Source organism: Populus trichocarpa, chromosome 4 (assembly GCF_000002775.5).
Source record: "Populus trichocarpa isolate Nisqually-1 chromosome 4, P.trichocarpa_v4.1, whole genome shotgun sequence".
In the NCBI taxonomy this organism is placed as follows: domain Eukaryota; kingdom Viridiplantae; phylum Streptophyta; class Magnoliopsida; order Malpighiales; family Salicaceae; genus Populus; species Populus trichocarpa.
In genome coordinates, this window is record NC_037288.2 from 16,776,809 (window position 1) to 16,792,474 (window position 15,666).

At 34.3% G+C, this 15,666-nt stretch overlaps 2 protein-coding genes across 5 annotated transcripts; both read right to left on the minus strand.

Moving 5' to 3' along the window:
* Window positions 1-3,568: 3,568 nt before the first annotated feature.
* On the minus strand, window positions 3,569-10,436 carry LOC18097831 (protein TRI1). 3 transcript variants are annotated; one of them, XM_024598425.2, is made up of 10 exons: window positions 9,987-10,436; window positions 8,953-9,061; window positions 8,684-8,858; window positions 7,863-8,007; window positions 7,279-7,396; window positions 6,976-7,150; window positions 5,354-5,407; window positions 5,190-5,231; window positions 3,926-3,965; window positions 3,569-3,823 (listed from the first exon to the last, which is right to left on the minus strand). In XM_024598425.2, exons 1-9 carry the CDS (start codon window positions 10,298-10,300, stop codon window positions 3,958-3,960), a joined length of 1,140 nt encoding a protein of 379 aa, XP_024454193.1. In that variant the 5' UTR covers window positions 10,301-10,436; the 3' UTR covers window positions 3,569-3,823; window positions 3,926-3,957. The 3 variants fall into 3 exon arrangements, with proteins under 3 accessions (XP_024454193.1, XP_024454192.1, XP_024454194.1); XM_024598424.2 differs by lacking the exon at window positions 3,926-3,965 and having other exon boundaries at window positions 9,987-10,434; XM_024598426.2 differs by lacking the exons at window positions 3,569-3,823; window positions 3,926-3,965; window positions 5,190-5,231 and having other exon boundaries at window positions 5,391-5,539.
* A 1,266-nt stretch (window positions 10,437-11,702) lies between these two features.
* LOC18097832 (pentatricopeptide repeat-containing protein At2g15820, chloroplastic) lies at window positions 11,703-15,207 on the minus strand. 2 transcript variants are annotated; one of them, XR_002981294.2, is made up of 2 exons: window positions 14,796-15,207; window positions 11,703-12,205 (listed from the first exon to the last, which is right to left on the minus strand). XR_002981294.2 is itself a non-coding variant. In XM_024599062.2 (2 exons), exon 2 carries the CDS (start codon window positions 13,901-13,903, stop codon window positions 13,181-13,183), a length of 723 nt encoding a protein of 240 aa, XP_024454830.2. In that variant the 5' UTR covers window positions 13,904-14,001; window positions 14,796-15,207; the 3' UTR covers window positions 12,336-13,180. The 2 variants fall into 2 exon arrangements, 1 of the variants encoding a protein (XP_024454830.2); XM_024599062.2 differs by lacking the exon at window positions 11,703-12,205 and adding an exon at window positions 12,336-14,001.
* Between the last annotated feature and the right edge of the window lie 459 nt (window positions 15,208-15,666).

Here is a 15,666-nt window from a genome sequence, read left to right on the forward strand (position 1 = left end):
TTTACAACTAATCAATAGAACAATTTTTACAATTAAAAAATAAATTATGACAATTGAATATTAAATAAAAAGAAAATGATCTCAATTGAACAAAATCTACAATTACGATAATTTTTACAAAAATTCAACTCAAACTCTAGTCTAATTGCATCAATTAAAATCAAATTTATATCAATTCAAACAATATTAATAAATATGAAAACTAACCTAATAATAAATTTAAACTCTAATTTCTCTAATTCAAGCATAATTGATTCCATAAATCCCATCAATTGAATTAAAAACACATAATTGTAACATTCAAAACCTAAAATTATCTAATTATCAAACACAACACAAATACATAATTAAATCAAAACACAAAATTTATCAATTCAATAATTAAACACTTCAAACTAACAGACAATGCTAATGTAAGTGGCAGTTCCACTGGTTGTGGCGGCGGGGAGGTTGGACACAAAAGCTTGGGCCGACGGTTTACAACTAAACAAATTGTAGAAATACTCATAGAAACAAGGGGAAAATGATTCTGGTGTTTTGGTAAATGATTGGACGGTGTTTTGGGCGATTAGGGGTTGTTTTCTCTTGGGTTTTTTTCTTTTAAGAGCGACGGTCATTGAGAAAAAGATGGGTGTTTATAAATGCATCGTAAACGCAATTCAGAATCATGATTTTGTTATGAAACCGCTATTCTGAATCGTGGTTGTTAAAAAAACGATATTGGGAATAACAGTTGCATTAAAACCGTGATTCTGAATCATGGTTTTTATTTAAGCTGTTATTCTGAATAACGATTCTTCAACAACCGTCATTCCCAACAACAATTCTTTACAAACTATGTCATTTCCCCAAAACTGTGTCTTTCCCTATTAACTTTCTTGAAACTGTGTAATTTTCAAAAAGAATCCAACAATTAGATTTTTTATTATTATTATTATAGACACACACATTATATTTTGAGTTCATTTCTAACCCCACCACTTCTTTTTTCCTTCTATGTATTTTTCTTCCTCTTTACTAAATTACAATCTGAACCCTAAAAACCCTTTCAATTCACAAGGAAGGGTTCTTGCACTCTTGTCCTTTTCTCTTTCCTGCTAAGCTTAACAAAAAATTATTAATTGTTATTAGTGTAAACTAGTTTACATATCCTAGTTATTGACTGGATCATTTTTTTAAAATATAACAAAAGATATCAAAATCATAGAGAATTATTTGATATTTTTGTTAAGCTCAACCCAACCTTGGAAATCTTATGAGTTGACTTCTTACTTAGCTTGTGTTTAAAATTAAATCGTGTAAAAGTTATATCGATGTGACTACTCAATTTAGCCTTTCCAAAGACATCTCAACTGACTAGTAAAAAACATTGATGATTAAATTGAGAAAGAAATCATGAAATTGACATAAAAACACTCCTAACATAATTTCCTGCCCAGCTCGGGTTTAAATTTAACTGCATATAAGTTGTTTTAACATGACTCAGTCGACTTGCTTGGTCCATAGGCAATTTAGCCAACTAGTATAAAAGAAATTGAGGATGAAATTAAGAAAAAAAATGTTGAAATTGATAGAGAAAAAGCCTTTCAACCTGACTTCTTGCTTAACCCGAGTTTAAAATTAAATCGTATGAGAGTTACTACGTTGTAATCCAATTAACCTGACCAATTCAAACGCAACTTGAACAATTGTTAAAAAAATTTTGAGAGTGAAATTAAGAACAAAAAAAAGAACAAATTTGAAAAAAAAAATGAAGGGGTAAATTGATAAAAAGATGTTTTACTCTTTATATAAAAAGAAATTTTATAATAATTCTTAATTGTTATATAATATAGAAGTACATAAGAAGAAGGGCCATGCCTTATAACGCAAATGGTTTGTCTCTACAAGGTGGGAACATTGGCAAAACTGGCGATTACATAACAAACGAGCAGTGGTAGTCATACAATTTATTTATTTACATAAAATTTGATTAATTAATTAATGTCCGTGACAAATGAGTGATTAACCTTGCTGCATATCATCAGAAGAACCGAAGAAACAAGAAACATATTCGGTGTGAAAACTATTATTGGTACGAAGATAATGATAACAATAATAGAGTGACACTTAACTTTTAACCCCAATTATTGACCCCCCTAATATAAATATTAAGATTCTATATATATATATATATATAGAGGCTACATGTTAAATGCTGATTCCTAATATTTAAAAATTAGTTTTTAAATATATCATAATTGGGGTTTTATCATTATATAATATATCATAATTAGTTTTTATGAAAGAATAAGGACCAAGATGAATCTATACACTTTTGGATGATTCATTTTATAATTTAATGAAAGAAAAAGTCCAGCGTATTATTTGTTTTTTTTTCCTCTAGTTTTAATCCTTTTATTTCGAATTTATAGTGCATGTCAGGATTGAGGTAGCTCAATCGTGATTCATGCGAAATGACAGGGAAGAGGGAAATGGAATCGAGAAATTGGTCCGTGCCCACCATCCAGAAATAATAGAACTGTAACATACAAGTCAAGTCAGCTCCAGCACAGGATAGACCAAAAGGATTCCACTTGGAAATGGGATAACTAGTCAAGACATGACCTTCATGTTCACATGAATTCACGTGAACACTTTGTGAAAAATGCTTTCTTTTCACGACATCCACCAGTGGGAACCCTTCCTGGAGGTTCTCCACACACCAAACATTCCTGATTCTGTATGCAAAATGATACACAGCCTCATGGAAAAATAGCCATTCAGAGAACGTGTGATTTATGGCCATCACAACTCTGTATGCACGCCGGCTAGCTGATAACCCTCTAAACTCAGCCTTGTGGAAAAATAGCCATTCAGAGAACGTGTCGAAGGGGTGTGGGATGTTTGTTGAATGTTTGGTTGACAGGGAGTTGATCGAGCAAATGACATTTTGAATCTAAAAAATTTCCAACACCCTTCTTCCATGTAAAATTTCCTGCGGGAAACTTCCAAATACTTGCACCATGACAACAATGCTTCAACTGATGAACTCAGCAATTCATTTTGGCATTAAAAAACAACCCATTCGTTTAATTTTAATACCAGTCTAGTTCCATCACACAGAGACACAAGAGGATATGTCATGCCGGGCATATTATGAAATATCAAAAATTCTGGCTAGCATCTAACGCCCACCAGTTGGATATCAAACAGGACAAAAGAACATACCGCATGCTTGACAAACAAGACATGTTGCCAGAGATCAAACATGGTGTGAAAGTTTCCCTTGACCTTATGATCCTAGTGAAACCACATTGCAAAACAAACTTGTTTTTCCATGTGGCCAAATCTTCCCATTCCACTCGTAAAATTCTAAGAGATATTGGCATATAAGAAGCAAATCATGTATAGGAGGTAAACCAACTCTTCCCATCACATTACCACATATCTCCACGCCAAAGTAAAAATGAATATAAAGAAAAGATAAAAAAATAGGTTGCAAGAAACCTCCTCAAACAGAAGAGGAAAAAAAGGGGGAAATGCAAATTAGAAATCCTATAAGAAAAATTAGTAAAAAGAACTACTATTTTGCAAAACTATTTCCATTTCTTCAACAAAGAGCATACAGGCTGCCAGAGCGAAATGGAAAAGGGTAAATTCAACTCAAGCAAAATTTCCCACTTTTGATGGGCTCAAGTTATGTACATATAAGCAACTCACTGTTCTGTCTTGATAAATGAGATGACAGGAGCTTTGAGACTGTGAAGCCATTGAAGGAGTCAACCTCAAATAGTTCCTTTAGCTTGTCATCACAAATAATTCTCCTCTTATCAGCAGGATCCTTAAGAAAAAACAAGAAAACTCAGAGTATGATAAAGGTGCAGCTGCCTGAAATTGACAGAAGTCTAAACCAACAAAGACAAAATAAAGCTGATCATTTTACCAAATGCATCAGTATGATACAACAAGAGATTATCATAAACCTGGAAAAAAAAGGTCCAGAGCTTAATAATCACAACAAAAATTAAACATAACCATACTTCAAAGGACATACTATGTTTGGTAGTACCGGAAGGGTCACAGACACAGCCATAACTGGAAGTGTATTCGGCCAAGCAGTTTAAATTCAACAGTGTTATTGCTATCTAACTCGCTCAGGGTTAACTTCAGATATCAACATTGAAATTCAGCCTCTTAAGCTGTGACTTCCATTCATAAATTAGTTTCAGCTATCCTTTCCTCTCTTTTCATTAACACATCATATGAAAGAAGACAAATAAGAAAATGGATTGAAACAAGTTACTGGCACTCTGGTTATTTTCAGGGTGCATGTTGTAATTTTGTAGCAAACTTGGTCTTTCCTTATCATGGTGGAGACCTACTCAGGGCTGGATTTCTATAAGAAAATTGATAAACCATGTAACTGGTGACACCCTCCACTCAATATACTTCAATAAAGATCATAGAATGAAGAGAAAATTCATGAAAACACAGGGCTAGATTTATAGTGAAAATAGATAAACCATGCAACTGATAACACCATCCACTCAAAAAGCTTTCTTGTATAGGATGAAGATATGATTCTGAAACACACACATGCATGCATGCAGACACACAATTATATGTGTATTGAATATTAGCGCACAAAAAATGAATGTTACCAAGCTTAAACTTAATGCAAGCTCTGTCAATATGAAAGTTACCAAGATGAACTCAATGCAAAGCTCTATCAATATGAATGTTACCAAGCCAAAAGCATCTCTCTTTGTTATTAACAGCCCTCACTTCAATTTATTCTCTGTAGTGTATCTATATTTGCATTATTCCTATGTCTAGCCTCAAGCCTATTCTCTGAACACGATATCGTGCAAGCTTTACCAACAGGCTTGTCAGCAGATCAATTAATTGAAGTTGGCAAAACACAGTGTCCGTGAAAGAGAGTTCATCAAACCAACTTGTCCACTGCATGAAGATTCAGTTGCTAATGGATTTAGTCACATTCATGGAATGTACATATGAACATCAGAATTATTGAACTGTCAGAACAAAATCTTGATCAGGAAGGTGATGACATGCCTGGAGATCATTCTTTTTTATATATTCCCACATTCTATTTACAACATCAGATCGAGATAATGCATTTTCACCAGTGCCAAAAAAATTGACAAGGGCGTCTGAGATTTGAAGGGGAGCAAGGAGATAAGCACCTTTCTTCTGCCGTTTTTCTTTCTGTTTAGGTTCATCAGGATCTGAATAGTGAGAAATAACAGATTGTCACTATTAGAGTGCCAGAATTCATCCTCAGTTTTCTTATGCGAGAAGGTTGTGCAACTACTACGAAAATAAAAGCGTTATTAGTTACTAGTCTCACCTTCTTCTCTTCCTTGTTTAGCCCCCTTTTCCTTTGGTGAAGAGTTGCTTGGAGCTACAAGATCAGGATAAAACATTTTCTTTAAGCAATTTGAACATTCTCATGATTCCCAGATACTAGAGAATACTTGAGTTGTGATTTTGTGTCAACACAACAAACGAGATTTGCACAACATATTTTTGACAACTGCAATATGATAAAATTAAAAGTTTAATGAATAAAAATTAATGAGAAAAGGCCATAGTCAGTGCATAAAACACCTAAATTCATTAAGCTCTATGATACTCAACTCACTAGCCTTAATCCCAAACTAGTTGGGATCCTCTACATTTAAACTAGAGCCGACCAAAGTAAGAGAAAGAAGTAGATGACATTTACTAATATGATGAAGAGAAAGAAGTTCCTGGCTCATAGAAAGTATTCCAACGATACTTTAAATTTATTCCTCATTGTTGATCCATCAATTCTTTCTCGAACAACTTGAAACCTAATAAGTTATATTTGTGACCATTTACGTTCACGCATTAATCAAAGTTAACAAAAACTGCTATATAAAATAAAAAGAAGAAAAGCAGTTTGGAAGGAGAAAATGTACATTGATTAAGTCAAACCATGCAACATGTGTCAAAGGGGATATCCCTAAAATGTTCTATTCATCTAAGAGATATGAGTTATTAAACCAATTCAAAAGCTTAAAATTAAACACTATGAAGGTTTCCAGTCACCAATTGATAAAAGAGGTCCTCTTCAGAGATGGGAACAAAAATTACAAAATATCATGTAAAATGGCAAGGATTAATAAGAATTAAGGTCACTCTCCTCAAGAAATTCATCTGTAGTTTGTATTAACTTCACAAGGAGAGCACTGACTTAAAATAAGAGTGTAATAGAACCATTAGAAGTTATGAAACCTAGGGTGAACCAGCTTACTCTAACTGAGATAGATATTGTCAGTAGTTAGGATTAACTTCTAAGACAATAAAGGCCACATTGCCTGGAAGTTAAGAAGAACTGCACTTGGTGAAAAACACAGACATAACATGGGATATATGTTTGACACATCTATGCTACACATTCTATCATGTTTGTTTTGCCTCTCTCCCCAGCAATGTAGTTTCCTCTTCATCTTTAAGAAGTGGCAACCAGACATCCAATCCCTAAATGCATGTAACAACAATTTTATCCACAGGATACAGCCTAAAGGATATACCAGCCAAGTATCTTTTTTCACTTTAATAGAAAGTCAGTTAAAAGAAGCTGAATCATCAATCCTTATCCTTATGTTCATGAACTGAAAGGAAAGTGTGCAAACATTACATATAAAAGAAAAGGTTCACATGTCTTTTATCACTTTGATCAAGCAACTTTGAGATGTTCAAAAAATTAGATAATGCAGGTTTTTGTGAGATCCCCTGTTCTAAATTTGATGCATCAATTTGAAGCACACGTCTTTCAATACAGAGGCTAAAAACTAAATTTGATTTGAAATTAAAGTAACAAATTGCCCAAGAAAGTATTTTATTATAGTGAAGATAAAGAAGCCAAGTTTTCTGGACAATATTACCCTAAAGGCTTGCCTTGACATACAATAAATTTAAAAGAAAAGCTCATTAAGCGCGTACCATCTTCCTCACAGACAGCCCATATGTGTTTGGACAGGGCTTTATTCATTTGAAACATGTCAATAGAATCAACATCAAAAAGAGCACGCAGTGATTCATCACATATTATGTTTCGCTTATTCTTTGGATCTTGCAAATTCTTCTCCCGGATATAGGCCCAGAGCTTCTTCACAACCTACCAAAACAAAAGGGGACGGGAAGAAACAAGTATGGACTATGATTTAGTAAAAAAAATAAATCTTAAACAATCATTCTTCAGCTCAACTGATAACATAAAGAGCAACCAGGCATCTGTTAAAATACCCCAGTTCTGGCCAATTCAGGAACACCAACAAGCTCTTGAAGTTGAGGAGAAAGACTGCACAATTTAGTAAAGCCGCCTCCTCTTTTCTTAACATTTTCATCCACCTTAGCAGATTTACTGGATAAGATAAGATTATTTAGTCCATAAAACAACCATAAATATTATATTTAATGGAATAAGAATGCCATGCTAGTCCTCACATTTCCTAATATCAGTCTAGGACCACTAATCACAAACAACCTCATATCATCCACTCCAGTAAACCTCAAACATGTAGAATGGTTATGAAAATTAATAATTTTTAGAACCTGAACCAAAATTTCTTTAGTCCATAAAATGGCAGGAATTTGTCTAAGGGAGAGCTAACCACCTCATTATTTTCAGTGGTGATATTTTAAGGATGAAGTTGCATTTAGTCATAAAGAAAACCTCAACCCCTAAAGTAACCATATCATAAGTTAAAGCGAGCATGGGTAATTCCCACGCTGTCAAGTAGGGGAATCATTAGGAAACTCAAAATAATGGCAAACAAGAATAGAAATTCACTCGTGGAAAAAAGAAAAAAGGAGTACAAGAAACCCACCGTCCTTTCTTGCTTCTTCCATTACTCTCTTTCTTTACCTCTTCCTCTTCCTCCTCTTCTTGTTCCTCCTCCTCTTCCCCTCCATTGTCTCCTTCATTCCCAAAATCATTACTGTCTTCACATTTTTCTTTCTGTTTTACACTTTCTGATGGTTCAATAATATCATTGGTTAATATAACAGCCAAACAATCATCTGATAACACATTAAGAAGAAATCTCTAAAGGTAAATAGTTAAGAGGATTATATTGTGCCGTAATGACATAAAGCAGAAGTTTGAAGCCTGCTTGTAGGAGTTGAAGTTGAAAGTGCAGAAAATATAAACATCCTAATGTATCAAGATACCAGGGGAAAGGATTAGTTTCCCTGGAATAACAAAGTATTACACCACAACCAATAAAAAGGCAGGAGGTCAGTAATATCAACCCAGGAGAGGAAATAAAAGAATCATAGTCAAAATATCTGATAAAAAAATTGTCAAACCAAACAGAGTTAAATGCAAGCACTTTCCCTGCCCACTGATTTGTAAGAAATAAAATCTTAGTATAAGGTTAAGGTATACTCTCCCCCATCAGTTTTTTTTTTTTTGGAAGATAAAAATTACATTGTTGGATTTAATTGCCAAAGCAAAATACGCCCAATTTCCTAAACTAACAGAAACACAAGTAATTCATAATTAGAACTGGATAAAAGCATGCATAAACATCCTAAACGACCTTACACATCAAAAGCAATAAGATACTACTATCAAGCAAAAACAACTAACCACGCATTGTCCCACCAAAGAATAAAACAAAAGAGGATAACTTATTAAAGAAAGTACCATCTTCTCCAGTTAATGGCCAAATATGCTTGGACAGGGCTTTGCTCATTTGAAACATGTCAATTGAATTTACACGGAAGACAGCACGCAATGCTTCATCACATTTTATTTTTTTCCTATTCTTTGGATCCTGCAAGTTGTTCTCGCGGATATAGGCCCAAAGCTTCTTCACAACCTGGGATAGCAGAAGTAAAGAGAACCAAAGTGAGAACCTGATCCATGAACTACCACCTGAACCGATCTCCGGAAATGAATCATCTTCAACAAACCTCAGTTCTGGCCAATTCAGGCACTCCAACAACTGCTTGAAGTTGTGGAGATAAGCTACTTAATTTAGTAAAGCCACCTCTTTTCCTCACTTTTCCTGTCTTGTTTGACCTAAATGATAGATAACACAAGAGTGACTAGCATGGTTAATAAGAAACTGGTATCCGGGATAATTGGATATCTGACATGCATTAAATTAAAATGGAAGCAAACACACACCTATTATCTTTCTGTATGAGAAAATAAACAAACAGAAAATTAATAAAGCCTCTGAAATGAAACTCAAAGATTTAGTATTCAAAATAAACCCACTAAAACACCAAATAGATCCAGTGCAAAAACTAAAAAGAAAGAAATAATCAATGAAAATTATTAAGCATTAAAAGTAGAGAAAACACGTCCTTGACTAATTCAGCATCTAAAAATTACTTTTTTAGAACTCATAAAAGAGAGGATGGCATTTCTAGACTGTATCACTAAAATCTACAAAAAGACTACCTCTCTCATACTCACTACCCCGTAATGAACCAACACACACCAAAACATCAGAAACTAACTTCACTTCCAATGTAATCTCAAAGTTAGCCATAGACAAATAATCTAATTTTGCTTCCAATCCAATATCCTCCCCAATTTAATCATCAATAATCTCTAAGTAGCGTCACATTATTCATTGCCCACGATTAAACTTATGCGTTCATTTTCTTATAAAACAAAACATAACATACACTCAAAAAAAAATGCATAGAAAAGCAATTAGCGTACACAGCTCATAAGACACAAAGTTCTTGACCTAATTAGAACTACATAATGGCACCACAAAAACTATATCCCAATTAAAAAAAAAAAGCCAAGCAATATGTCCATAAACGATAAACAATAAATCTCAATATCTAATTTCTATTTCCCATAAAAAAAACACCTTATTTCTTTCCCAAAAAAATAATTTGCAAGCAATCTCTACATGCATGCATGATTAATTCATTACACACTATGTTGCTTATTTAACCATAAATATAAGTAAAGAAAAAAGTACCCTTTGCTTTCCTTTGTCTCAGTCTCTACCTCTTCCTCTTCTTCTTTAACGGCGTCGTTTTCATTTTCCTCGTCACCAACGGCGTCGTTTTCGGTATTTTCATTTTCTGACACATTCTCTGATTTACCTTCTCCTCCATTAAAGGTTTCGAGAAAAGTATCAATTTGCTCTCTAATAAACTTCTTTTTCTCCGATAAATCAACGCCGAGATCCTCCTCCAACTGCCGCCGTATACTGCCGGCAGTGGCCGTGTCCAAGTCCGACCTCCTGAGTATTTCACGGAGCCGAGTCACGAGGTCCGAGTCCGACACCATTTCTTCTTTATTCTCTTCCTGGAAACCCACTCACTCACTCGGCACCAATCTTCTTTCTTTCTTTCTTTCTTTATTTGTTTTTTTTTGTTGTTGTTGTTGTTATTGTTTTGAGAGTGGAGTCTTCTCTCATGCAATGCAAGGCAGGTGTGTAAGGGTGTTTCTGGAATTATAAAAGGAGAAAGATATCCTTTTCTTTTCTTCTTTTTTTTTTTCATTTTTTCAGGGAAAAAAGAAATATATCATCTGACCTAGAAAGCTATTTATTATTTGATAAATCCGACTGACCGTGGGTCCCCACAATTTTAAAATGGTAAATTTCACAATCATTTTTACTAATGGAAAGGGGTAAAAGTATTTTGCAAATTGGATAAACAAATGCTATTATAAAAAGAGAAAAATCTCTATTAAGGTAGTGTGTCATAAGTGTTTTTAAAAAATTTTGAATTTTTTTTATTTTAAATTAATATATTTTTAATATTTTAATATTATTTTGATATACTAATGATAAAAATAATTTTTAAAAAATAAAAAAAATATTATTTTAATGTATTTTGAAATAAAAAGCACTTTAAAAAGTAACCGCTACCACACTTCCAAACTCTGTTCACCCTATCCGAACGATCAATAAATAATTCAGGAAAAATACAATCTCCAAATTTTGTAGATAAAAAAGCATATTTAATATTATAGTAATGATTATTTTTCAATGTATTTTTATTTAAAAATATATTAAAATAATATTTTTTTTATTTTTTTAAATTTATTTTTAACATTAAAATATAAAAATAATATAAAAAAACTTTAAATATAAATTTAAAATAAAAAATTAATTTTTTAAAAAAATATTTTTAAAATACAAAAACTAGATCACTCGAATAGTATTTTTCGTAATTGGTGGCACTTTTGAGACCTCCTAGCAAAGGTTGCACGAGCAAGGCATGAATCTGTTAACATCATCTCCCCAGTTTTCCTTTTTTCAATCATCCTTTATTTAGCAATCTTCATGTTCAATAGTTTTGTGTTATACATACAAAAGCATGCCATATGTGTTAACCATGCAGAAGTGCCTTTTTTTCACGAGGAGCGCAGCGCATCCAGAACGAAATATACTGAGGTGCAAATAGAAGCAGAAATGCATGCTACAACACATCTTTTTTTTATTATTTTAGATTCAAGGAAACTCCACCCTCCAAAAAACGTATTTTATGGGCCTAGGTGTGCGAGTAAAATCTCGGCTATCCCAGGCTCTTACAAGAGATGCACGCCCTGACTCGAACTCGAGACCTGCTGTACAGATCTTAAACCCTTTGCCATCACGCTACGCCCTTCGGGAACAGCTACAACACATATCGCCAACGCTACTACACGCATGAAGGTTATGAAGAAGAAAAAACAGCACAAAAACAAAAGAAATAATGGCATCGCCATCACCAGTTCCTTTCCTTTCTTTTATTTTGCATTGTTGTTTCAAAAGATAAATAAAGACTGGGAAACCAAAAAATAAGAAGAGGAGAAAACTTGATCCTTTATCCTCTCCTGAGTCCAATCCGAATGCCTTGTCCTCGCCCTAATCAGAGATTCCATCAATATTCGTGCATGGAAGGTTGTGAATTGCAGAGACTGAAGCGCCTTTTATCATGTGGCACCATGTAGAAAAGTTATGGAGAAAAATCAGAAGGTGTGTGTGTCAAGGCTTTTGTTTATGTGCGTCTGTGCAGTGAGTAGCAGGGGAGCGATAAAAGGCATATCTGTGACAACAAAGCCGTTATAAAAATCCATATGCTTGAAGTTCATCGCAAGATTTCGACCGGGAGAGTTGCAGTGAATATGGCTTTATCATCAAAAAGATAGGTCTCTGAATAGCACACCCGTCTAAAGTTTGAAAAGCAGGAGCTCCATTAACGCCTGAAGTTGCAGCAAAGTTTAGAGAGATGACATCACAAGTGGAGAAACAGGTTTTCAGATTTAAACTCTTGACATAAACCACAACAACGTTGAAATTAAACATGATACTCTTGAACACACCAAACATAAATGAGGTAATAAAATGAGATACACTCAAAACCAGTTTAATGAAGTTGCTAATTTCAATACATATAAACATCTATATGTACAGCTCTGAGGTTGTTGACAGTGATACAACATAAGTGGATAAGCATGCGGGTTTCACATCCAATCATTTTCAACCTTTGGCGGTCTCAGAGCAAATCCCAGAAAACAAGAGTTGAACCATACAAAGCCTAGTATGCCCACAAAAGTTCCTATTAGCTGTCCATGTCACCATCCTCAGACGCCTCTTCATCGAAATCAAACCCGCTATCAAAATTCATATTTTGAAATTCTGCCAAATTATTCTCTAAGGTATGATCACCAACTTTAGAAAATCTTTCAAGTCATCTAAGATATAAGGTTCTACCAGTTTCCAAAACCATGTAGAAACACTTCCAAAAAAACCTATCCAAAACACTTTCCCCTTTATTCTTCACCCTGCGATCCAGAGATTTTGATTTCAAAGTTTTGATAACCCTTCTAACACCCCCTAACACTTCTTATTAGCTTCACCATAATATCCCTTGATGATGTTCTATGACCCCCATACATGTACTGGCATGCAAGAAGCTGAGATGACAGCCACCTGTGATTAGCTTTGGGAGTTGAGGCTAGCCTCTTGGCCAGAACTAGTCTACATCGAATTCAAAATAAGAGTGTGATATAGTATAAAATCTGCAACGGATGTCATCAGTATTACTATCATCACCAGGCTTACAAGATGGATGCAGCCACTCATTGTGCTGGTCATGTAAATGTCTCCCAAAAATAAAATTTGTGATAGAATTCTAATTCAACTCAAACTGAATCACGTGCTTCTTCCCATCCGATTCAATTTGCAAACCACTGAAAGAGTAAACCCACTAAAATCTCTCTTTGCTCTTTTTCAAGCTTGAGGATAGAAGGCTTTCTTACAGCTTTCCTGCTCAAAATCAGAACAGATTCAATATCATATTTCCTTTGGCACATTAGATCATATATTATTTCTGCCTTTACATGGTATCCAAATGAGAGGCATCCACTTAAAACAGTATTGCATGGTCTGGCATTAACACTGATTGTCTTGTAATTACACACATGGTTAAATATCTCCTCAACCTTGTCAAGATTACCAGCTTTCACCAAAGAATCCACGTATATGACGTGGACATTCTGGTTGGATCGACATTTCTCAAGGCATGAAGAGAAGGCCGACTCTAATTTATCATGTAAATTTAAATTAAGGTACATATACATTATAGCAATCAAAGACGGAGTAAGCGACTTCATACCACCCTGAACCAACTCTTGTATAAGCAACTCTGTAAGCTCTACTTTTTCAGCCTCGTACAAGACTTCTATAATTTTATGATATAGTGCAACATTGTAAGAATTTAAAACCTCTTGCATCTTCCTGAATGTCTCCGATGATTTTATAGATTCTCCTGCCTTTGAAAAGACTTTCATTCTACATACAAAAACTTGTGATGGGTGATCTTCATCAAGACGGATGAGTTTGAGCCAAGTCCTTTCTGCTTCCTCTAGATTTACATCCTTTGCATAAACTCTCACCATGGAAATAATTAAGCACTTCTTATCTCTTCTCTACTCCTGCTTGCTTCATCTCTTGCCTTAATGATGCAAGTCTTTCTTTATCTATTGTATCTTGATAGCTATGTAGCCAAATGAGACCGTCATAAATATACTTATGTACCTCAAGTCCACATGTCACCACATTATGATAAATAAACTCAGCATGTTTAAGATAATATTTTGCAATCACCCCCGGTTTGCTCACAAGAGCTCTAAACAAAGAACTGTACAAACCCAGTCGTTGCTGGTAACCTCCCGACTGCATCATAAATGTTGCACAATTCCTCCAGGCTACTTTGAACAGTCATAATCAGATATGCAACTAAAAGAATGTGAAAAACAGATTCAGTGGGAACACGTCCCTGACTGCAAATATCATAAAAAAATCTCCCTGCATTTCACAAACTTTTACTCATTGCCCCTGTAATCTGCTAACTTAGTGGACAATGCAAAATCAAACTGATACCAAAACTACTGCACCGTCTATTTATACACCTAACAATAAAAAAGAAATCCCAGTGATGACACTCCATCTTTCTCTATTTCAATCTAGGGGTTTAGATAAAACTCCAGCTTGATCCTAAAAGCATCTAGCTTCACGACAACCTAATTCACAAGTCAAGATCTCTACCATCATTTTCCCATATGATACCAAATTTTAGTAATAACCCCTTTAAATTAATATCACAACCCATAAATTTTTAGTATCTGAACATTTAATCATAGTATAAAATAAAACACTAAGCACTAAAATATTAGCACTGCAAAACAAAAATTTCAAAACCCAAGTTCGATAATAAAATAGTATCCTAAACCAAGTCTCATTTCGCTAATTCGAGTACAATAAACGATAATATAAGTGGCATCTTCCTACCTCATCCATTTTCTCTGCCCATTTAGTATCCTCGCAATAGTTGCTGGCTTATGCGTTGGCAACTCCTTACATAACCACGGCAACTTAGCTCCCTCCACTGCTCTGGCAACTCCGATAGCTCCTTCACCTCTAGTGCTGGAGCATCCAAGTGCTTCTTGTCCCCTCCAGCACCAGAAAATCCTAGCCCATCATCTTGGAGTTCAAAAATTTCCTTCTCAGTTTCATCAAAATCCACATTCCTTGGGATTTCGAATCGTTTGCCAACTATTTAATGGAAGTACAGAAACACTTTAGCATTGGAATTGAGTGAAATTCTTTATGGGTGTTATTAGTGGAGGGAAAGTAGATGCGGTGTTATTGGTGGGAGGGAAAGAATACGGGAAAGTATAAGGGGGAGAGAGAGAGAGGGGAGGTGTCCGTATAGGGATGATAAAAAAATATGAAAAATCGATTAAATTAAGAAAATTATAAAAATAAATAAAAAATTAAATTATATATAAAAAAATAATTAAACTAATTAGAAAATTTTAAATAAAAAATTGATTTAATTCAATTTTGATCTTCAATGGCTAAAATCAAATAACCAAACCAAACCAAACCAGTCTAAAAATTACTAAGTACTATAAATAAAAAGAATTGCATTCTAACCCTAGCAATTAGCAACAAGCCGCCCCCTTCACAATTACAGTCTCAATCTCTAAATCTAAATCAATATTTTTGTCTTTCAATCCCTCTTCTCTAAATCAAAGCTGCTACTTCAAGCTCTTTGTCTCTTGGTTCTCTTAATCTCTCAGTCTCTGTTACAGCTGGAATAAATATTGGTTATTGGATATTCTGTTAGTAGTAACACAATACATGGCACGTGAAAATC

Bases quoted from the DNA above. Each gene is read 5' to 3' on its own strand.
- LOC18097831 (XM_024598424.2), bottom strand. From the start codon at position 10,300: ATGGTGTCGGACTCGGACCTCGTGACTCGGCTCCGTGAAATACTCAGG. The intron at 9,062-9,986 runs GTACTTTTTTCT...TCTATCATTTAG, and splicing joins GAGACAAAGGAAAGCAAAGG to GTCAAACAAGACAGGAAAAG. The intron at 8,008-8,683 runs GTACTTTCTTTA...TTGAACCATCAG, and splicing joins GCCATTAACTGGAGAAGATG to AAAGTGTAAAACAGAAAGAA.
- LOC18097832 (XM_024599062.2), bottom strand. From the start codon at position 13,903: ATGGTGAGAGTTTATGCAAAGGATGTAAATCTAGAGGAAGCAGAAAGG.